Here is a 23,014-nt window from a genome sequence, read left to right as displayed (position 1 = left end):
TTCATGAAATCGCTGCTTGTGTTTCAAGTACTATGTAAGTCTCAGCAAGACTTTATTGTGAATGTCTGTGTTTTTGTGACTGTATGCGGCTGTCTGTGTGTTTGTGGGATCACTGTGTATACCATAATTATCGCCCAGAACCTAAAGTAGCAGCGCCAGGTGATCAGCCAAGCTAACATATCTAGATTTTCCTTAAAGTCAGCATCTCTCTATCCATATCTCTGGCCTTAAGAAATGATGCGTCATTCTACGCGAACAAGAACAAGTACGCACAGTTGTTTACACTCGAGTTGAGCAGCCTCAAGTGTATCTACTTTGTCGATTAGGTTCTATCATATAATTATTAAAAAAATTCGGGCGGAACATCATATACCATATGACTATCCAAGTATGCGAATAGCATTCTTTTGAGACGACAATGAATTCGGAAAAATTTTAAAGGATTTTTTTTTTTCAGTGAAGAGGCGCCGTGAACGACGTTAGGCCAACGTTATTGGACTGCACTGCCTTCGGAACCGGCCCACGAAATCGGTTACATAGATTGCAAAAAAAAAAAAAAAATCACCGTTACGCTAGGATTGTTCGTAAGAAAACATATTTCAGCCAATCCTGAAAGGCGGACGGCCAATGTAAAACAACACTTACTAGCGAAAAGTGGTGTGAATTCGGCCCCTGGTATACTTAAGGAAAAATTGGCCCTCGATTGTTTAAACCGCAGTCTTCGGGATAGATAGATAGACAGTTAGATAGATAGCCGAAAAGAAGCGTGTCTGACAAAGTCAAGAATGCTATTCGAAAATAATAAATGACCAAACTCGTAAATTATTGTCCCACTTGTAAAGGTGAGAATTATGAAGTTATGGGCAAATAATGTATGACAAACATTGAAGTCGGATGTTTTCGATGACATACTATTTTCAGTGCTTAGGTTTACCGGCTGAAAAAAAAAAAACAAGAAAGCCCACGAAATAATAAAAATACCGCTTGACTAGGCGCCTACTCGTGCCGTAATCAAGAGCCCTAAAACAGGCTCGCGAGAGCCGCATTTACAAGGTATTGCGGCGCGAAAGTTAACGAAGATATCTGCACGCTCACGCTTCCAACAACGCGCCAACAGCTAGCGGCACCCGTTCTGTACCGACCTCCTCGGTAGTAATACCAACGCGAGGCACCGACTCGGTCGTGGGGCGCAACATATCATGTGGTAGCTCTCCCATGAGCTTTTTAAAATTTTTTTTTTTACAGTGAGGGATCGTGTCCGCGTGTAGAAAAAAATTATCAGCATTTGCTTTGGCTCCATGTGCGTGGCGCTTTCCCGCCAGTTGTGCCTTAGCACAGTTGTCAAAACTGATGATGGATGGCCCATTGTCATACTCCTCGCCACCGCCGATGCCTCTTTCACAAGTGTGGCGATACTCGGCGGCGGCACGTCCCACCAATCATTGTGCCTCTTTGTCTCGTGACGTAGAGATGGCGCTAGCGCTGTTATCAACAGTTGCCCTTTGGACTCGATTTTGGGACGGAGGCTCGTTTGACCACATCTTACATGATCCTGACGTCAGGATCCTGACGATGCCATGCAGTGTGCCGCGGCTATGAATGTTGTGGCCGCATACGCTAGTCTATGACGATGGGGCGGACTGGGCGCTGCAAACGCACTACTTAGCCATCGCGCCGGGCGAAAACAAGACGACGGTGTCCTTGCTCTTTGACGAACATGCCGAAGACGCTCAATATAGTCAATAATGATAACATATAAATTCACTATAGCAATATTCACTATAGCAGACCCATCACAGAGACAGCTTCACTGGCTTCCATCTTCACAGTAATGGAAGGGCTCTGAATTTTTTTCTAGGGTTTTAAGAGTCAAAACCACAATATCATTATGAGGCTCTTCGTAGTGGGGGAGTCCAGATTAATTTTGATCACCTGGGGCTCATTAGCGTCACTTAAATCTAAGCACAGGAGCGTTCCCCACCGAAATGCTTCGAAAGCTGTCGCCGCGGTGGGGATTGAAACCGCGAACTCGAGCTCCGCAGCGCAACGCCATAGTCGAAACCTTCTCTTCAAGTGCGGTCTTGAAGTGACCCGGGGTAGTACGTTTTGAACCTCGCGTGCGTTGCAGCTTTTCGTAGCTAGCACCTGAAGTTTTTATTTAAAAGGCATTCGCTGCCGTTCGATTATTTCACGTTGTCGTTTTAAAGCGAAGCTTTCTGTCTCACTGATTTGTCCGTGAGCGCCGAAAACGCACTGCAGGAAAGCCAACTTACACAATGGCATTGCCTCCAAACTTACGCATTGCCTCCAAGATCGGCTCAAACCACATTAAAACCCACCTGACGGCACATGCCGTACATTTGTATGAAAAGTGGCCCACCGAGATGGCCACTGTGATTGCGTTGCCTCCGGGATCGGCCCACTTTACTCGACGATAAAGCAGTCCATGCAAAGGTGAAGCAGCAAAAAAAAGGCTCATCTTTGAAAGGACACTTTGAACAGAAACAGTAAATCGGTTCGTACTTATAAAGCACTTTCTAAGAACTAAATTTTCATTGATTTCGCGGTATTAGGTTGATTATTAGAACAGAAAGTAATGGTCAGAATTCCATGCTTTTTTTTAATTTTCGCGCCAAAACCGCAGTGCCGGTACGTCACTGTGACGTCACGGATTTCGAAGTATGTTTTCTTACTTGGGCCGTTGGTACTGCAGTAAACTGTTCTTCAAACTTGCTGAGTTCAGTGTTTGGACCTTTTAGAATAAATTGTGGTACATTTTTAGCGATAAAAATTCAACTAGGCCGGAGCAGACGAAGTCAGAATCGATGACGTCATGGCGAGCTGGCGCGGGAAATTGAAGGTGGCGTCGCACCAGTCTTTTTTCTTTTTGGGTTTTTTCTGGCTCAGAAAGCGTATGTCGGCTGACGGTAAGATCGGCTTGTTTCGGTATTGAAGGAGGATAATTTACTAACTCGACTAAGGCTATTTTCCTCCGTTTGTCCCTTTAAGTTTTCCAGAGAGACCTTGTTGTCAGTGGAGCGCAGTTCTAACACCAAATAAAGAGCGTTTAATCTAAAAAAAAAGTAATGTTTGTTGAAAGTATATAGAAGGAGATATCTCCTGACGTGATTGAGCTCCCCATAGGTCCCACGTTTCAAAACCCGGATACAGTGAATGGTGAGCAGTGGGGGTGTCTTCTGACGGACACGCCACCTATGGACTACAAAACTGCCTACAACAAGCCACGTTTTGAGCCCAACATTAGAACAGGATTTCAACACACACTGTATGTAAACGAAGCCAAACAAACAGTATTTTCAATCAGCGCCGTCGTTCTACCAGATTGGCCTCAAGGCACTTTTTTAGCAGGCGATTAGTGACGACTAGGTTCAACTAGTCGCTCACTACCAGCGAATCAGCCAATTAAGGGTGCCGAAGTGGGATGGCATATGCCACCCTATTGTTTCAAAATGGGAAACCATTCATCGTCATCAAACCTTTCCTTCTCCCCCTCTACATACGCACACAAGGAGAGAAAGCTACCCGACCAACGGCTGGATGTCGAAGCGTAGTTTCGGAATCTATGATTGAAGAACTCTGGCTTTGGGGGAGCCGTCGCTGGTGGAGCTAAAATCACTCTGTAGGGATTTTAGGTGTGTGTGCGTGGGCGGGGGGATACAATGTGGACGCCAGCTGCATACCCACCTCTGCTGCATCCTGAGCAGGGCGTCCAGCGTGTCCTGGAGTTGTCGCACTTGCACCTCGAGCTGCGCCACGTCCTGCCGTAGACTCTCGGAACGCGAAGACACCGACAGCGAAGCCAGCCGGTCCACTATCACCTGCTCCCCGAGGCTGGGCTGCTGCAGCTGGGAGTCCTGCTGAGACGACGACGACGCCAAACAACAGTGTTCGTGATTCGTTTGATGACGCTGAAAACTTGTCTTCACTACTCTACACTTTATTTTGTTTTTACCCTCAGGGCAGAAACTTAGAGACGGGGAAACAAATTAACAAAGTGACATTCTATAGCTTAAACATTAGTGCATTAATGCACGAGAAATCGCTCCCCGTTCAAATAACAACCTGAATAACATATTGAAGTGGGGCAAAGATTGGGGGATGGTTGTTAACACCGACAAAACTGTATTCCTCCCAATAACACGTAAAGAAACACCTCTGTCTTTTACTTACAGACTTGGCCCGTCGTCATTGAAAAAAGTTGACAATTACAAATACTTAGGTGTTACATTAACAACTAACTTATCCTGGAATATACATGTTAGCAATATTTGCTCATCTGCCTTTCAAAAGCTCTGCTTCCTAAAACATAAACTTCAAACCACCCCAAGCAATGTTAAACTACTATGCTATTATTCGTTAATCAGACCGAAATTAGAATACGCCAGTGCATATGAGACCCGTATACTCAAATAAACATTAAGTGTCTTAATAAACATTAAGTGTCTTTAGCACCTGTGTGTGTCACGTCTTCCTTCGTCCTTGTCTTTTCACGCGCTATAAGCCTCACGAACTAACTCTTTATCCGAAACAATGATAGCGAATGACATTCCGCTTCGACAACGCGTCGAAAACAGTTCCGAATCGACTTCCTTTCACTGCTTCTTAATTACCACGAACTTGCGACAGACCCATCACCGTATCTATCACCCTTACTAACCAGACCCACAAGGCACCATCAGCCTAACTCTCTAACACCTTATTTTGCTAGAACTGACACTAATAAGTATTCCTATTTACCACGCACGGTCTTAGATTGGAACACATTAATCCAGGCATCTTAGTCTCTCCTACCACACCGAAGTAGCACTGTTGCAACATTTCACATCTATTATTGTAGCACTATTATTGCACTAATCCAGAAACAGATTCCGTTGTTGTTTTGTATTCAGTTGTATTATATCTTATTACACTAATCTTGAAACAAATTCCATTGTTGCTATCTTGCGTTCTATTATCTATGTTATTGCACTAATCTTCAAACAGTTTCTATTTTCGCTTTTTGTATTATGACTGTTTTTTGAAACTACCCACCTGCTTGGACCCAAGGGTCTGCTGTACGTAATAAATAAATAAATAAATAAATAAATAAATAAATAAATAAATAAATAAATAAATAAATAAATAAATAAATAAATAAATAAATAAAGCGTTCAAAATGTTCGCAGTACTATTGGGAAAGTGGTGGACTTGGAGGCATTACTTTCTGAATCGCCCTCGTTAATAAGCGAATGTTTGCAAGTTTATACGGCCGATAAAACTAATGTCTTTACTTCGTATAGCTGTGTACTAATTTGCTATAGCAATCGCTGCTTCGCCTTTCGGGCGAAACTGCGACTTTTTCGTTTTGCGAAGGCGCAAACTCGACGCAATCACTTCAATGCGCCCTTATAGGCCAGCATGCGGCCGGACAGCCAAAACAGCCCGCGATGCACTCTGGTCTAGTGGCACAAGCTCCGGCGTGAGATAGGACGTGTTCTATTCAAGCGCTGGCCACGCCAAAGCGCGCCGGATGCCGCCAGTCACGCTGGCTGCGCGGTGACGTTATAGACTCCAGCGCGCCCACTTTGCGCCGGTGTAACGTAAAAATGGTAAAACTGCGCCGCGCGTGACGCGCACCAGCGCTATACGCCGGACTATATCCGCGCCTTACTAACGGCCGCTTCGTCCTCTGTGACTCAGCATTCCTCGATTTCTCCCTCTCCAACTCGCGGCCACGCAGCGTGATAATAGCCCTGATAGCGATCGGTGCAGCTGCATGGGCGCAGGCTTGCGCGGGAAAGAAATCTCGCTGGAACATGGCAGAACGATACCGCCGCCGTGGAATGCGGTAGAACGAACACGTCGCAACAGCGTCGCTTCGAGCTGACGCGAGAAAAACCGCGACGCGTGAATTTCCCGCGTGCTTTCTTTTTCAGAAAGCGTCGGCGTGTTCTGGTTCGAGTGTACTAGACTGCTGAGCACGTTTCAGGCTTGCACCCTGGTTTGCCGCTGCTCGCGGAAGTACGCACTGTAAACGAGTTGCCAGAAAGCATCCTATAGTCTAGTGTTTTGCGCCGACGCGGAAGCTTGTGAACCGTCAGCCCCAGCGGAGCTTCTGGATAGTGGTAAGTAAGACACTTTGCTACTGTGTCATCAGATGTGCTGCTGCGTGTTAGCGTAGGCTTAATTTCAGGACCGGGGTGGGTTGCTGCGAAGCTTTCCCTGAAGCGAGGCCTCAACTGCGTTGAGTGCGCACGGTACGAAATGCGGGGGTTGCTCGACTAGCTCTGAAATGAATGCAGCCGGAATGCGCTTGCGCGCTGCCAGTTTGACAATTTGTTTTCGTGAAGCTTTCCTCGCGGAATAGATGCGTATCTAACCTCCTCACTCCCGAATAATACCGCTCAGGGAAATAATTACTTTTCTAGGACGGTTTTTGCTACCAACTGGTATGTCTGCGAACGTGAAAAGCGCGCATTTTGTTTAAATACCCAGGTTAGGTGCTGAAGGCAGGATCTCCTTGTAACCTCCAAAGAGTAACCATTTCCTCAAGATATCCATCATAAAAACTGTGTTTATTGGCCTTGGCACAGAAATGAGTATTGACAAGCGTACTTGTTTGATTCTCCGGCGACCGCGTTTCACCGGCTAACAAATTGTATTGCTCAGCGCATGACGAACCTGCATGTAGCAGAACATTCGCGCTCATTCTCGCTGATTCTATCTGTTTACGTTGTAGTCGAACCACTTGTAACCAGATTGCATGCATGACACGATAAGTGTTGTAAAGTCGCGCTCATAATTTTGGAGACCATGGGAGCACGTGAAGAAGATGATGATGGGTTTATTGCCATCCCCTTTCCAATGGAGTGATGAAAAATAGTTACCTAGCCTGCTTGATTTGATCAGGTATGCTACACATGCTTTTAATTCTAGCATTTTTGCATATAAAATCTTTTTTTATCTTCCTCAAAACTTCACTATCATCCAGTACCGCTACCTATGCCTGCAACGGATTCGGTCGTATCAATCTTTTACCGGCTTTTCTTCCACTAATACTCTAAACGTCTCTTGCTTATCTCGATTGCTGTCTGGTTGATGTTTCCGCCAACTTTAAATCCAAGTGATTCTGGAAGGTATACGCTACCTACGGGTCTCACTGGGTTAATACCTTCGCATTCCATTATAGGATGTGCTGAGTGGTCTGGGGATTTTTGCTGCATCATACATATTCCTCATCTTGTTACGAATATTTGCTCTGATATGTTTTTGTCCTTGGGCAACCTGCTTGGGCCTCAAATAGCAATGCCCTGCCCTTTGTGTTATCAGATGCTCCCGTCTAATTTATTCTTCCCATTCTTGTAAATCTCCACGGTCTTTTTCTGTTTCCATTCTTTGCATCCAATTCACTGTCTCTGTTTTTCTCAGTTTCTTTCTGGGGGCTCCTGGTTGTCTATTTACACTTTCAGTTACCCCGTACTTGATTGCCAACTTTCTTGACCTCTTCCTCCATTCTGTATCCACGCTCTTCAGGTACGAATAATTGTGCAATTTAGCCACTCATTTATTTTGATCCATGTACCGGAGTCTTTCTTCAAAACTCATCTTGCTCTGTTGTGACTTCAAAAACGTGGGCAGCTTGCACTAGTGGTGCAAGGCTGGAGTAAACAGGGGAGCTGGTGATCGACCCAGCTTTTCTTCCAGGTATTACTTACTAGGCTTGGCTAAGTTTGGCTAGGAAATGATAAGTGCTGCTTAGGGACATTTTCTTCTGCCTTTTTTTTCCCCCAATAAATATAAGGCCTTGATCCGCTCGTACGAATTCAAGGTCCATTCACTGCAGCCGCTTACTTAGGATGTGCTTCAGCGAGTATTTCTCCGCCACTGAATCAACACAGCAAGTTGGGCGTGTTGGTATAGGTTAACATTCTTTACGTATATATGCGCAGCGCGACACACACGAGGGACTGGTCTTGTACGAGAGCATACACTGCAATTGCTGCCTGCTCGTCTCTTACCCCCGATGATACGGATTCGTCGTCGGCCCTGGGCGGAACGAACGGGTGCCGAGGGGGCGTGGCCGGTATCGCCCCACTTCCGGCCGGGTTGCGAGGGTCCGTGTTGCACAGGGTCCGCACGAAGCCCGCCAGGTCGCTGCGCGCGTTGACCGCGCGGCACGAGGAACCCACTGCCTCGTAGTGATCCGCCTGCTCCCGAGCCTGTGAAAAAAAAAAAAAGATCGAGCACTCAGTCAGCCAAGGCAACCATCCAACCAAGAATTCAGTCACATCAGTCAGCCGAGCCACCATTCAGCCAAGCAACAATGAGTTTAGCAATGAGTCGGTCTAGAAGTCGAGCAAGAAATAACCAAAGGTTGTCTACAGCCTAAATCTACATAAAAGGCTACAAGGTGGCAATCCGTTCGATTGCTGGCGCTGCTTCAACGCGATGGAAACAGACGTATCCATTGCACTTCTCACGGCGCGGGTTCACTTGATAGCAGCATTGAGATACGGTGCGATCGTTTTCAAGTTTTTCGGAATTTCTAAAAATTGTCTGTGGCAGTTAGCATAATCCTTGTCCTTGAGCTGGATTATTCGAGGAGGCGGACATTACTAGCACGGGAAATTAAAACACATATTGAGCGAATTAACAGAAAACCAATAATTAACTTCTTAATTACTTTACGGCTTATATTGCAATTTACGAATTGTAGCCGGTGAGCTTGCAAGACGAATCCGCTTGAAATGAATCGCCACGATGACACCAGTTTCGAGATATTATTTGCAAAAGTGGGGGACGAAATACGTGAGTGTTCCAGTTACTTTTCTGCTTCACTGCATAAAAGAACTTTTTTAAAGAAATGGAACAATAGTGCAGTCTCACGGCGAAATTGGTGGCGCATATCTCCGAACTGGTGTCATTCTCGAAATTCATTCCAAGTGGATACGCATTGCAATCTCACTGGCTTATGTGCGGTAAAGTAATTAATTATGAAGTCAATTTGTCAACTTTTTATTTATTTTAATGTGTTTCAATTTGTCGTCTAAATAATGTACGCCTCTCTGAATCATCCAGCTGAAGGACTAGAATTATGTTAACTGCAACAGGCGATATTTAAAAAATCCAAAAAAATAGAAATTACCACCCCGTATGTATGTTATAACTTCGAGAACTTTATTGTAGTTCTCATGGACGTTCACAACCTTCTCTATCATTTTTTTTTCGTTTCATTGCTTTTTTCTCTTCGCTGTTCTTTCCATCTTTCATTTCCTTTACTCTTCCCCCAGTGGAAGGTAGCAAACAAAAATCTTATCCTGTTAACCTCCCTGTATTTCCCGTCCCGGTTATCTCTCTTTATTTCTTTCAAGAACTTTTTGATGTGGCTACGTAATAGTGCAATTGAATGCATATCCTCCTACGATGCGAAATGCTTGCACCGGCTGCCTACTTTTTCTCGATTTTCGGCTCCGTTTATCCTCATAATTACTATTAGTTACATGACCATCTGCAGAAGTTGCGAACGCATCCCCCTTTTTTATAGCACCGTACCATTAAAAACCAGCCCATGCATAATTTTCAACTGCTGCACTGTATGAAAAATTGGTTTTCTTCCATGGAAATGTTTACCAATGCGAATACCCTTTCAGGGTATTCGCACAGCGATACTTCAGCAATAGTTCGCCTAGGCGACAATTTCGCCTCCATGCGCGCGCTGATTGGCTGTTTTAGCAAAATTGAATGAGCTGATCGGCTGGTTGAGCCCGACGTCATTCACTTTTGCTCAACCAGCCAATCAGCGCGCGCCAAGTTCTAACTGTGCATGGATTGCAAAGTTAGAATGCTTCTTAGACATTGAGCGCATGATGACTTGCTTATATCGCGTCTTAACATTGTGCCGAAGATCGATAAGTGATTGCAATTACAGTGAAATCTCATTGACACAATCTTGACAAGTAAAACGTACCATCGCAATCCGTATTAATAACCCAAAACAAGCTCCATAAAGTATGAAAATAGGCGTATTCGATGACAAACTCAAAGGCAAAGGCTTGTGTGGCGTCGAGTGATAGTGCTCCGCATAGCACGTTATGCGGAGCAGCATCATTCGAAGCCACACGAACCGCAGCCAACGCACTTTTATTCGGAAACGCTGAAATAGCTCACCAGTTTGAGCTGAACTGTCTTCTATTCAACGTTCATAAAAAGTTCTTCTGGAAGTTAAAAGAAGCGGGCGTTCTTTCACTCTCCCGAGCAGCAGCGCCGTCAATCGCTGTGGTCGCGTTGCCGCAGCAGCGTTTTACCGCCGGTGGCGCACCACGTGCGTTTTCCTCCAGTATGGCTGGAACTAAACCCGTTCTTCGTGGGTCGATGGAATGTTATTTTAAGCTAGTATACACTAGAATATAAAGCTATGAGATTTACAAATACCAATAAATGCGTTTAGTCGTATTATCTAATTTCAGGTGAAAACGCGATCGCGATAACCGCATGAAAATAGTCCTTTCTATGAAACGTTGGCAAAAAAAACGTATTACCCCGAAAAGCGTATTATGCAGAATTGTACCAAGGTGATTCCATTGTACTGAAGCATTCCACTGTATGGCGCTGTATTGAAAAATACATTTTTCAAGTATCTGTGAGAATTAAATTATCCTTCTACATATATTGTGAAGCTGTAAGTTGCGTACTATAAAAAAAGTGTATTACAAGATTACATATAGCTGTAAATAAGGTCGCCGTTTTGTGTATGCATGATACAAGTATTACGTTTAGCTCATACCAACGAATATGTCATAATGCACGCATTTATTACTGTTTGTTCTATTTGTATAAATTTTTCTTTCGGTTTGAAATATAGGCGGATTGCTTCATACGACTCCTTGGTGCTCTTTGGCCATCCCTGGCCCTTTCGCCAAAAACAAAAACTTACATCATCATATGCAGGCGAACTATATCCCAAAAGTTTGCATGCTAGCATGCGTTCCCCACTCTAATTGGAGCAAAACTGTCAGGCTACTCAGTTTTTTTTCTATTTCTGTAGTTACTCAACAGAAAAAAAATGAAGAGAATGGCCAAGGGGGGGTCTGATAGAGGGGGTACCTCAGTGCCACTTTTCTCTTTCACGTTCAGTCGGCCACATTAAAAGCCAGTCAAGTCTAAAATTTTAAACTGCTCCCCAATATATATCAAAAATTGTTTCAGTATTTTCGAGAAATATTACACATTTCTAGAGACATTGTGAATCTGTATGTTCCATATTATAGAAAATGAATTACAAGATTACGTGTGTTTGCCCAGAACTGCGGATTCCCTATAAACCCAACATCGGCACAACACGTTTAAACAGGGAACAACCTAATAGAGCCTGAGAAGTAAACGCGCAGCTCAAATGATGGCAAACAGTGACATTTGCGCTGTACGCTAACGTGTACCATGAATATACATAACCAGCCATGCACTGGCACACAGGCACATGAACCGCACACATCCATCAACCGACAAGTGCTTCATTCTCCGCCAATGGCCGGAGCCTGTAGTCATGCTTTCCAGGTTGCTCCTGAACGATCAATAAAGCCTGTGTCGTCAATAAATATTACGGACGCTTGCGCGCACCTGGCGAGTTGTGCGGTGCGATGATATCGAACGAAAGCTATCTAGATGGTGTTGGAGCTGCTCTATGGCCTCTGAGATTGCCAGTGCGCAGTGTTTGTAATTCTTAGTCTTGCAGTAGAAGCTCGGAGGCAACGTATCAATGTGATGCGTTACAATGATCGTCGATAGGTGGCGCCAAGCGTTCACGATTCGCTTTGAGCGGCGTGCGCGAGTTGTTCCGATCGATGGGCAGACGAGACTGTTCATCGGTCGTAATATGCTGTTGGTATTGGCAGTGACACTAATTTGTTTTGAGTCTAAATTCGCCACATGCCCTTTGCCAAAAGAAAATTGAAATATTGAATTAAGAATAATTGTTTTTTTTAAAGAACGCGGCAAACGGCAGAAATAGCGGAGAAACCACTGGCGGCTGCTCCTACGAGGGTAGAATTTGGTGCGATGAAAACGGTTAATTCTTGAAAGAGGGACGAAGTAATATTGATTGATTAGTGGAATGTAACGTCCCAAAGCCGCCCAGATGCTATCGGAGACTCCATGGTGACGGATTCCCTTTGACCAAGATTCACCCTGAGGTTTTCAAGATTACGGATTTACTTTGATCGGACCTTGAACTTGCATTCGCGTCGCATCACATTCCACCTCCATAGAAATGCGGCCGCCATGGCTGGGAATTGAACCCACGACCTCGCGCTAAGTACCGTAACGCCATAGCCAAATAGAATTTTCAATCATGATTTACGCTTTTCCGGAAATATTTCGTATTGAACTTTAACTTCATCAAATATTTTCTTTCTCCAGTTGCTGAACGTAAGTTGTTTAGGTCAGAAATCTGGATTTTCAAATCAAAATTATCATGAATGTGATAATTTGACATCTTAGATTGTGGGCCTCTTTGACGCCGTTTCTTAGAAGGTGAAATTTGCGCCACATTTACGCTTCCTCACGAACTCTTATTCAAGGAATCACGTATTGCTCACCTACGCAACTTGCATCTGTCGCGGAGGCGTGCGCTCATTAGTGCGATAATTGGACGCCGGGCGTCGCTCGCCACATGGCATTTACAAATGCGCGCCCGATGCAAAGGCCATAGCTACAATGCTTCATCACCTGCTTACTGCTCTCGCGAGGACCGCAAACACAGCTCGATCAAATAAGGCGAGGGTTGCGTTCTACGTCATGCGCCAGAACAGCCACTGGGATAGCCACAGGGATAGGCAGCGCTACCCTCATCTAACAGAAGAGAAGCACACGTGCACGTAAGGAGACAGTAGATAATGCTCCGCACCCCGATAATTCCCCTTAAGGTAGTCTCAGGGGGAATTTTTTTCCAGTGAGTTTCCATCTTGCTGCTCACTGGCGGTGCGCCATTCAGTTAAAGACCAGTCCTTTAATAGTCAATTCTCGAGTAGAATACATTCTACAGTTGAACCCGGGTACATCGAATCTGAAGGGCATCACAAGAAAACTCGATATATAGGTAGTTCGATATATAAAATAAAGAAAATATACAAACATTACAAGGGGATTTTACCGCTGTTCGTTATACACAATAATTCGTTATATGTGGGTTCTATATATCCGATTTCGACTGTATTCGTAATAATTTCGAATATTCGCACACTTGTAGTAGGTATATGACAAGCAGACGACACGCTTTCTCGCGGTTGATCGGAAGCAGATGGGCCAGGTCGTCTGAACCCAAAGAATCGGAGGACAAGCTCGTTTCGAACCTTCGACGGTGTCCATAAGGAGCGATATGTTTCGTACTGCTCATTCTCATTGTCGTCCCATACAGCTCTAGCGTCGGCGCAAGCTCCTAATCTAAATTGCCCGAGTGTGGAGTTAAAAACCGCGCTCTACTTTCGCTTCGCGCTACGTGAACCTCCTCCTGACGGAAAACAAACGAACTCGCCATTAAAAGGAAGGCGGCGATCGAACTTTCCGTCGGCAGCGTCTTCAAGCGCTCTGCGTTGTTTACAACGTCCGCAAACGGCCTCCTCTCGCAATCGAACTCGGGCGGCAAATGGAGGGGCCTCCGCGGTAATGCGCATGGCTTGTCCCGAAATGCGAAGCTCAGAGTGCCTTTGCCAGTGGACCTTCTGTCTTGTTTCTGAATAGCGCACTACACGCGAAGCTACTTTCGACCAGCAAATTGTAAGCTATAGCCTGATGTGGAAGATTGAAATACCCCTACACTCTACTCCCCCTCCCTTATTTTTTTTTCAGCAGCACCCTAGATCACGCTTCGGCTGCTAGCAGGACTCATAAAGAAGTGGTAAGTTACTGCGTTTGTTTTCTCTTTCTTTCTTCACACTTCACTGACGCCAGCTATAGAGAGCTTGAGGCCGTTCGCGTAGGATTGAAGACGTGTCACACTGTCGCAAAAGCGAAGCTCGGGTGGCGATGGCGTGAAACCCGTTCGTAGATTCGAAGACACTTTTTTTTTTTACAAAAGTGAAGATCGGTTGTAGAAGCTAGGGCGAGAGAAAGAGGAAAGAGTTTTTGTCCTTCCCATATCTTTTTGTGGGGGCACTTGATCGGTGTCTCCTGCTGATCAATGTCCTATGCGTGAGCGTCAGCCCATTTTCATCCTGCCACGAGTACACTGTTTTGCTTTTTCGCCGGTGGTTGTTCTTACCGGATTATCACCGCTATCCAGTTATCGCTCAGCGCAAGACGCCCATGCTTTAATAAAGATTTCTTAAATGCTGTCGCTGATTTTATAGTGAGAGTCTTGCGTAATAAGATTGTGCACGGGGCGTGAGTAGTGTTGTATTCCCTAGAATTTACGTGAGCGCTAACAATTACTCTGGAATGGACAACGATACATGTATAAATGGCGGACGGACTTCATGAAGGAAATCATATGTGATGAGAAACAAACGTGATCGTCATTATCGTTGTCATTTTGAGGTTCGCTTGCTTTTTTGGGCACAAGCTTGCGCAGTAAGATGAAATTCGTAACTCAAGTTCCTAACGGTATTTTTCGTTCATCAGCGTCACTAAGTACAGCTTGACAGTACTATCTCCTGAGTAGGTTCGTGATGGGTTTAGATGGGCGTTAACTTTCTTCCTGCTGAATTTTTCGCCGCCTTTAAAATTTCGCTACAATTGTGTGGTTTGACACATTTCTTTGTTCACGCAAGTCTTCAGTCGAACAAGTGTTGCTGTGTGCAGGTTGAAGGGATGGTTTTATTCTCAGGCTTGAATTTTTACATTCCTTGGGGACATTATTTTTTATTTGGTAGACATTTGAGCCCGATGGTTCTTGCCGAAGGAAACTAATGCCACTTATTTTGATCTACATGATGTTCCTTTGTTTTCATTAGTTCAGGTAAGCTGAATTATTTAATACTAAACTTTCGTATCTCGCTGGTAGCGGCAGCAGTTGAATGAAAACGCCATCGATTTTTGCACCGTTTGTTGAGCACAAGTATGCTTACCTTCCCTGATTATACCTAGTAGAATTTGTATTCGCAAGCTCTTCACTACATCAAACACTACCTCAACCAGTGCTTAAAGCAGCCGCAGTAGCCTATGCCTATGATTGAGGTGTTCTCGAACAACGGGTAAACAGAGCTTCATTGCGCTCTGAAAAGATTCGTCTCAGTTCCTTGCGAGCCGCAGGCATTAGGCAGTCATCGTAAAGTTCAAGTTTCTGTATGTTGTGTACTTTAAGGGGATTTTCCCGCCGCTTTTAGGCCCTTGCAACTTTGCATAAGACCGTGTTTTACATCTTTTTCCAGCATGTGCGTAATATGTGTTACATGCATGTCACACATCCCCCCCCCCCCCCCCCCCCCCCTCAATTTTTGTTCGTGAACATCTGGAGTGCAAGTAACTACCATGGCTTGCTAAGCTTCCGCTGCTAACATTAGTCTCTTTCTTCAAGATACCGCTAGGGGTGTTTGTGACTTGTTTAAGGCGCCAGAAAGATGGTAACATCAGTGCGGCGTATAGGAAGAGAGAAAGGTAATAGCTGATAAACTAAGATTAAACGGCAAAGCTAGTAGTGTCCGGGTCCGGAGTGTCGCAAGGTAGGGGGGACATTCGCGAAAGAAAATGTCGTCCATCAGTAGAGACTGCTGGTTGACCGCGAGCCAGTGTTGGCATCTGCTAGTAAACGTTGACGATGCAACCAGCAACAAATGTTGGCAATGCATCCATCTTGGGGATGTGGGACACCAGCCAGATGGACGCCATTGCGCTCATACGTAAACGAATGAAGGTAAACCTAGGTGAATTAGGTTACCCACCACAGTAATCCATTGGCGTCGTGCTGCCCAGCTCAAGGTGGCGGGTTCGACCCCACCCGGGGCTGCCGCATTTCTACGCGGAGCGAAATGCAAAAAAAAAAACGTTCGTGTGCATGTTAAGTGCGCGGCAAATAACTCCAGGCGGTAAAAATTAATCCGCAGTCATTCCTCCATTACGGCGTGCCTCATAATCGGATCGTGGTTTTGGCACGCGAAACCGAAGAATTAAATTCGCTTAGATAATATGGAACCGAAGCAAATAACTCCAGGCGGTAAAAATTAATCCGCAGTCATTCCTCCATTACGGCGTGCCTCATAATCGGATCGCGGTTTTGGCACGCGAAACCGAAGAATTAAATTCGCTTAGATAATATGGAACCGAAAAAAAAACGCAGCAAATCGCGCATGCAGCAAATTGGAACAATGACCGCAACGTGTCGCCGTGAACTGACTCAAAGAAAGCATCAGTTTCTGTGAAGCCGCCCGCACCGACGGCCATCTTTACAGATGTCCAGGAAGAAAACGGACGTTGTCGACCAACGGAGTTGTGTAAAAGATTGAGTAAATGAGACGTCACTCTAAATCAAAGTACTGCAGTTTCTTGTGAAACGGTCCGAAGACGAACGCGATGCTCTTAAGCGAAAAAAAAAAACATCACAAGTCAGCATGGTTTCGTTCACAGCATTAACACGAAAGCGCCAGATAGTTTGGTACATATATCGTTACGGCCGAATCCTCGATCGAACTGCAAGCGCCGCGACCTTCAATCCTCGAAGGGATCGCACTGTTTTATGTTCCTTTCGCTCTCGCAAACCACTACCCCGAGGCCTTCCTCCAATTAGAGGGTCTGCCCTGTAGGACTATCGGACCTGTCCTATACTTGGCAACCGTATACATCTAAATGGACCTAATAGGTCACCGCCATAACGACTTATGATACGCGAGGTTAACCTGATCAGGGACGACATCGACTTCCGGCATTTCCGGGGACGGACCATATCGAATGGTCTCTCCGTCTCCGTGTCGGCTCCCGCCGCCTAGCTTTTACAGCGATTTGATCGAGCAAAACACGTACGAACACCGACAGCGCGGATTCTCCAAATGGACCTTCACGCCCTAATGCGCGAGCGCTCTTGGCTGACGGCATGGCCTCGGCGCGTCAAGATATTTATCGCAATAGGTCCCGAGCGCATAGCCCACACAAGCGGACGCACGCACTTGAAACCCCGCTCGACTGGGCAAGGCCATATAGGGACCGACTAAGTGTGTGCGAAGGGGCGGGAGTGGGTAAGGCGAGCGGCGCATGGGCGACAAGACCACTCAGCAGATTGAGTGGTGCCGAGGGATTTGTTGACCATGTCGTATTCGCGATATCTTCATCGCTCTCCGCAGCGGTCACGGACATGGGGGCGCTAATGGAGATCCCGCTGTGACGTCATGTGCGACCGGAGATGTGATGACGCGAAGCGGGTTCTGTGGTACGGAGGCTTAGTGATTGCGCGCATATGCGACGAGTGAAGTGGCGCTGCCTCTTCTGAAGAGAGGCACTTCCATTAGGCTGGGTGGAGTTGGGGATACTCGCGTTGACGTGCGGTATTCTGAGTTTCTCACGATTGATGTCTGAAAGCTTTTTCGTTAAAATCTGAATGCGCAAAGTGGCTCGGTGCTAAAACTTAGGTCGCGTCTGCTGGGCGAACACAATTTTGTACGGCCGGTGGTATATTTGGATTGATTTAGACTTAGAAATAGCCCGAGTGCCAGCGTAGAAGTTTCTTGATGTCTGTGTATTGGCGGATGCAGCCTACGACGGCAGTTTCAGTTGTCGGGCGCAGAGAGAGGACCTCAATGGCAGGTGTGTGGACGTCGTGTTGTGACACTCTGCATGCGTGCGATGGCGTGCGTCAAGAGCGGTGATTGTTTTAGCCATCACCCGCGCGACGTTAAACACAATGCGAGTGTTCTGTGAACCTTGTTTATTCATTACTCTTGGGTCGGTTAATTGAATTAACGCTTTATGACATGGATGGCACGTTGATAGCCTAATTGGGGACGCGGTGGGTGGGTGGCGTCGGTTATTTACTTTGTCCCTCTGCCTCCAGGAAAAATGGAGTAACTTAAACCTTAGAACTGCAGCAAAACCGTTATTTCACGAGCGTCATATTGGGCATTATAAAGCGAAACACATGTAAACATTCATGATGATTTCGCGCGCGCGGAGTAAACAAACACACGACATTGCGAGCGTGCGATAAGAAATCATTACCCAAATCTCCGTCAGAATTGATTTCTCTTAAAACCCAAAAATTTATATAACTATGCGCTTTTGAATCAATCAATCAATCGATCAGTCAATCGATCGATAAATCAATCAATCAATCAATCAATCAATGAACCAATGGACCAATCAGTCACCCAAGGAACCAATCAGTCAGCCAAGGAACCAATCAATCAGTCAATTAACCAATCAATCAGTCAATTAATCAATCAAATTATTAATAAATCAATAAGCCAATCAATCAACCCGTTCTTTAGTTCTTTAATTGTTAATTAAACAACCATTTTAATTAACTAGAGTATTTAATTAATTAGGTAAACATTAGATAACCAATTTAACTAGAATATAAATTTCATGAATTAATTTAATAATTAATTTATTAATATTTACAGTATTAATCAAACTATTAAGTTAATTATACATCAATCATCCATTAACTAGGCAGTTAGTCAATGTATTAATAAATTTAGCAATCACGTCGATAAATAACCAATTACGTAAATCAGTCATTCGATCAACCGATCGACTCAGTGTGTGGCGCATCGAGCCAGCGGGGTAGACGCACCTTGGCCGCCAGGACGTCGGAGGCCGCCAGCATGGACTGCGCGACGATGGTGCTGATGTCGCAGTACACGTCCTGCAGCTCGTCCAGCAGGCGGGGCAGCGTGGAGCCGTAGTACTCGTCCAGCATTCCGTTGGTGGCGGCCAGCTGCTGGACGTACGCGTTGTGGCAGTCGTAGTAGGCGGCCAGCGCCGCCTGCTCCTCGGACGCGGTCAGCGGCGACGGCTGGTCCAGCGGCGCAGCCGTGAGGTCGGGACCGCCTCGGCGGCACACCGCCCGGTACGCCTCGGCGTACTCGCCCTGGCACTGATGGGGCCAGCGGTATAGGGGAGGAGAGAGAATTCGCGGAGTACGTGATCAGGAAATAATTGGCTGCTTATATTTTAAGGCGACAGCGTTTAAGGGCCCAGTATTGCAAAAAAAAAAAAAAAATCCGGTGTCGGCGCCGACCGTCATTGGCGACAAAATCATTACGAACCACAACCACGCAGGCCCTCCGTAGACACTAAATACGTCTTTTACCACACAAGTTGCTCACCCTTTGTTTCACATTCTTTACAAAGGTATTCCTCAGAATCTTGAGAATGACAGCCCACAAAAAAATGTCGTGAAACAAAGCGCCGACCGCGCATGCCTTTTATGTTACATCTCTCAGACTGTAATATTAAAAGTGCGAAACAATAACCGAAGATGAGACCACGCAAGAGGCCGCGTTTCTAGCAGAAAGCGCGCCTTCGTGCATAGCGTTCACCGTCAGCGTTTCGCGGTAAACTTTACGGTTACATAAGCTTCAGTTGCCGGGAAGCGTGGGAAGGAGTCGAGGATCTTTGAATACTATCGCGTTCCACTCTTAAAGGCGAAGCTTAAGCGTCCTCCAAATTTTTTATAACGCTACAAAGGGCAATAGAAAGCTACATAGAAAACCCAATACGGGTTTCTCCGAAAGAAAGCCTCATTGTTGAAGAAATGTGTTGTAGAAACCAACGCCTTTCCTTGACGGGCCACTCTACCATCTGAGTTAACCGGGTGGCTTGGAGATTGCCGAGCGAATCCAAATCGACAGATCGAAGCACAGGGACACTGCACATGGCATATCAGTTTTGTGGCAGTGCGAAAGGTAGAGGAGCTGATAAACCACCACAGAATTGATCTGTATATACAAAAATACAGAATAGAATGGATGACTCTTTACCAATATAATGTCATGAGAGAAGTACTTTAGTGATTATCTGGCCTTGTACTTGGCGCCGGTGTAATGGGGAAGGCGGATGATACGAACAGAATTAAATGACAAATGGTCAGATGGTGTAAGAATAAAATGTTGAAGATAATGAGGCAAATATGCGATGTGATATAGCGTGCAAATTAAGCGCAGATGTTGCTCTGTAGCTCTTCGCATGAAATATTTCAGCAGTGACGAAAAAAACTAGACTCTGGTTGGTCGGGACAGAAAGGTTCTGTTGTAAAGAATGTGTTTCAGAAATTATTTAAAATTAACTCGTCATTATACGTCAAAACAGGTGCCATCGCGAAGATGGCGCGAAAAGAAGTATCGAGTGCGATAAAGAAGACAACGACCTTTCAAATGATTCGATGGTGAATAGGGATTTCTTTATTTCGTATTTTGTTACGCACTTACGTCGTGCACACCCGTTTCTTTTTTTTCACCAAGAGCCCAAGCCGATCACGAAGAATTTATTTACAACATTCCTGCAGTGCAGGAGAACAATTGAATTAGTGAGACTAATCGTCGCTTTTTTTATTGGGGGGGGGGGGGGGAGGGACAATTGCCTCACGCGAGCCCTACTTGGTCCAAGTGAACTCGTTCCATTTTCCAAAAGTATGCCGCACGGTGGCTTTGCCTCATGATATGAATATCTACGGCGGTGCACCCTTTACAGGGATATAGTGCAATGTGGTTGATTTTAGACTAATTGGCACTAATTACGCCCGTACGGTTAATTTTAACTAGCTCTGTGACTAAGTCTAACGTCTTCTTTTGTTAAAACCTACCTTTTACCTACTGTTTTACACCTATTGCAACTCGCGACCACGCTCTGGAGGCGCTGAAGTGCCATTTTTTTCTGAAAGTGGTTACAAAAAGATACGCCAAAAACGTGTGAAGTAAGTTAAGAAGACCTTGTCTTCAAAAAATGAAGCAGTCCGACGTTCCTCCTACTCCCTGCCACGCGCGGAGTGACGCGATAAACTTCCGTGTGCAGTGACCTATGCTCCAGCGTACCCCCAACTCACTCAGGAAGACAGTCTTTGATCAACTTCAACTGGAGGTTGAATAGCCTTCCAAATTTTCGATTGCGCGTGTCGTAGAGACACTCGGTTTAGCTTCACTCAGTGTCTCCTAATGTAGTATATAAAACAAAATTGATGATGCTGATATGTGTTGTTTCTGTGGCGCAAGGGCCAGGTGTGGCCAAAGAGCCCCATGACTGATAATGTTGCGTTAAGCGCTGATTGGCGAGTTGCGATGATGGGATGTAACATGGCTGTAAAGTGGCCTAAAATCAATCGCTATCGTAGAAGCGTAAAAAGATATATAGTATAAAATTATGACAGTGATATGTGGAGTGGTCTATGGGTATAGTACGAATGCAAGTGATCATGAGGCTAAAATGCGAGAGTATGGAAATAGGACGTATGCCTCCTTAAGGCCTTTGAGCCCAAAAGCTGGGAGGCAGGTGCTTTCTTTTAATGGGGGCAGCTACCGCAGCACAAACCAATGTTAAGAGACCGTGCTACGGATTTCCTGGGGCTATAACATGAAAACTATGCACATCCTTTAAAAATTTGAACAAGGATTGATATTTAAAGAGAGGTTCTATACCTACGATCATTAGAGGATGAAGTGAAACTTGCTGCCGGTGTGGTAATGGAAAATTGCTTTTTCCTATTAGCGTCTAATTCAGTGCATTGCAGCAGGATGTGAAGCACGGTAAGTGGCTCACCACATTTATCCTAACAAACACTGTACATAGGGCAAATGTATCTAGACAAACAGTCAGAACATAATAAATTTCGAGCTTGGCTCACAGTGGCTGCGACGTGGATCACAACACAAATGCCTGTGTTAGATTTCTCTCTTGAGATCTATTGAAGGGGTACCTGTGATCTGTAAAAGTTTAGGAATTCTGGCTCGCTCTAAGGTTTTGCGAACGCGTCAGAACATAATAAATTTCGAGCTTGGCTCAAAGTGGCTGCGACGTGGATCACAACACAAATGCCTATGTTAGATTTCTCTCTTGAGATCTATTGAAGGGGTAACCTGTGATCTGCAACCGGTTTTCAATAAAATTTTCAGAAAGTTTAGGAATTCTGGCTCGCTCTAAGATTTTGCGAACGCTGCATTAAGTTCTACGAAAAAAAAATTCAGTGGTGGTTTAGTGGCGAGTGCCGTGTAGTGGTGCCGTGTAGTGGTGAGTATTTCGTCGTAGTGGCGCATTTATACCATCGCAACTTCTTGTTTGCGTCCGTTTTGTTGCAATCATGCGCCGCTACATCTTTCAACAGGTTTACAACATTACAGAGGGCACGTGTGTCCCCTCTCTACCACTACCATGGTAACCAGCGTCACACACTGTTTATCAAGTTGTAGTGGCGCATGATTGCAACAAAATGCACGCAAACAAGAAGTTGCGATGGTATAACTTCGCCACTCTTTTGTAAGAGGGGTGCATGTCTCCGATAAGTGTATTCAGACAAGTTCCTAAATCAGTCAAAAACAGACAGCAGCAGAGTTGCTGAGAAGGTCACTGATCTGGAAACAAAGTTGTACATCTCTGCCATTCTAAGGTTGCTGCTGCGTCTGCAATGCGTCAAAAGGTCAATCGTGAACCAAGTGTGTATGTATGTATCTAGCGGAAGGTGTGGGACTAGAACAAACTTATACGCGTGTCCCCCTCCCCTCCTTGAGAGAGCGTGCGTGTTGTCCTATGTTACCTTATTGAGCAGTTCCTCGGCCTTGACGAGGATGGTCTCGAAGCTCTCCCGGTGCATGAAGACCTTCCGCGACTGCGCCTTGCGGTGGAAGGTCTTCTCCAGCAGCATCACGCCCATGTGCTGGGACAAGCAGCGGGAGATGTCGCCGTGCACCTGCGCGAAAAAAAGAATAGCTTGAAACAGGTTGAAACTTCGTTTGATTTAGTTGACCGCGCTTTCGCTCTCAGGACCAACCTCTGATTTGGAAGACGACGTCTTCATATTTGAGCAAGTTACGTCGTGCTTGTTAACGTTTTCGTCCACTCTTAAGGTGTGCTTTAAAAACGTACGTCTTGAGACGCACTTTACGGA

At 45.4% G+C, this 23,014-nt stretch overlaps 1 protein-coding gene across 6 annotated transcripts in view; it reads right to left on the bottom strand.

Moving 5' to 3' along the window:
* The window catches only part of LOC119433142 (uncharacterized), a 159,399-nt gene that overhangs the window by 54,868 nt on the left and 81,517 nt on the right, over window positions 1–23,014 (bottom strand). For all 6 annotated transcript variants that reach the window (XM_049659240.1, XM_037700282.2, XM_049659242.1 and 3 more), the window contains exons 4-7: window positions 22,664–22,816; window positions 18,713–19,015; window positions 8,019–8,219; window positions 3,706–3,875 (exon numbers count right to left, since the gene is read on the bottom strand). In XM_049659240.1, coding sequence (XP_049515197.1) covers window positions 3,706–3,875; window positions 8,019–8,219; window positions 18,713–19,015; window positions 22,664–22,816 — 827 coding nt within the window. The remainder of the gene's footprint in view (window positions 1–3,705; window positions 3,876–8,018; window positions 8,220–18,712; window positions 19,016–22,663; window positions 22,817–23,014) is intronic.

This window comes from Dermacentor silvarum, chromosome 11, assembly GCF_013339745.2.
Source record: "Dermacentor silvarum isolate Dsil-2018 chromosome 11, BIME_Dsil_1.4, whole genome shotgun sequence".
Classification (NCBI taxonomy): Eukaryota; Metazoa; Arthropoda; class Arachnida; order Ixodida; family Ixodidae; genus Dermacentor; species Dermacentor silvarum.
This window is presented reverse-complemented; position numbering and strand designations above follow the sequence as displayed.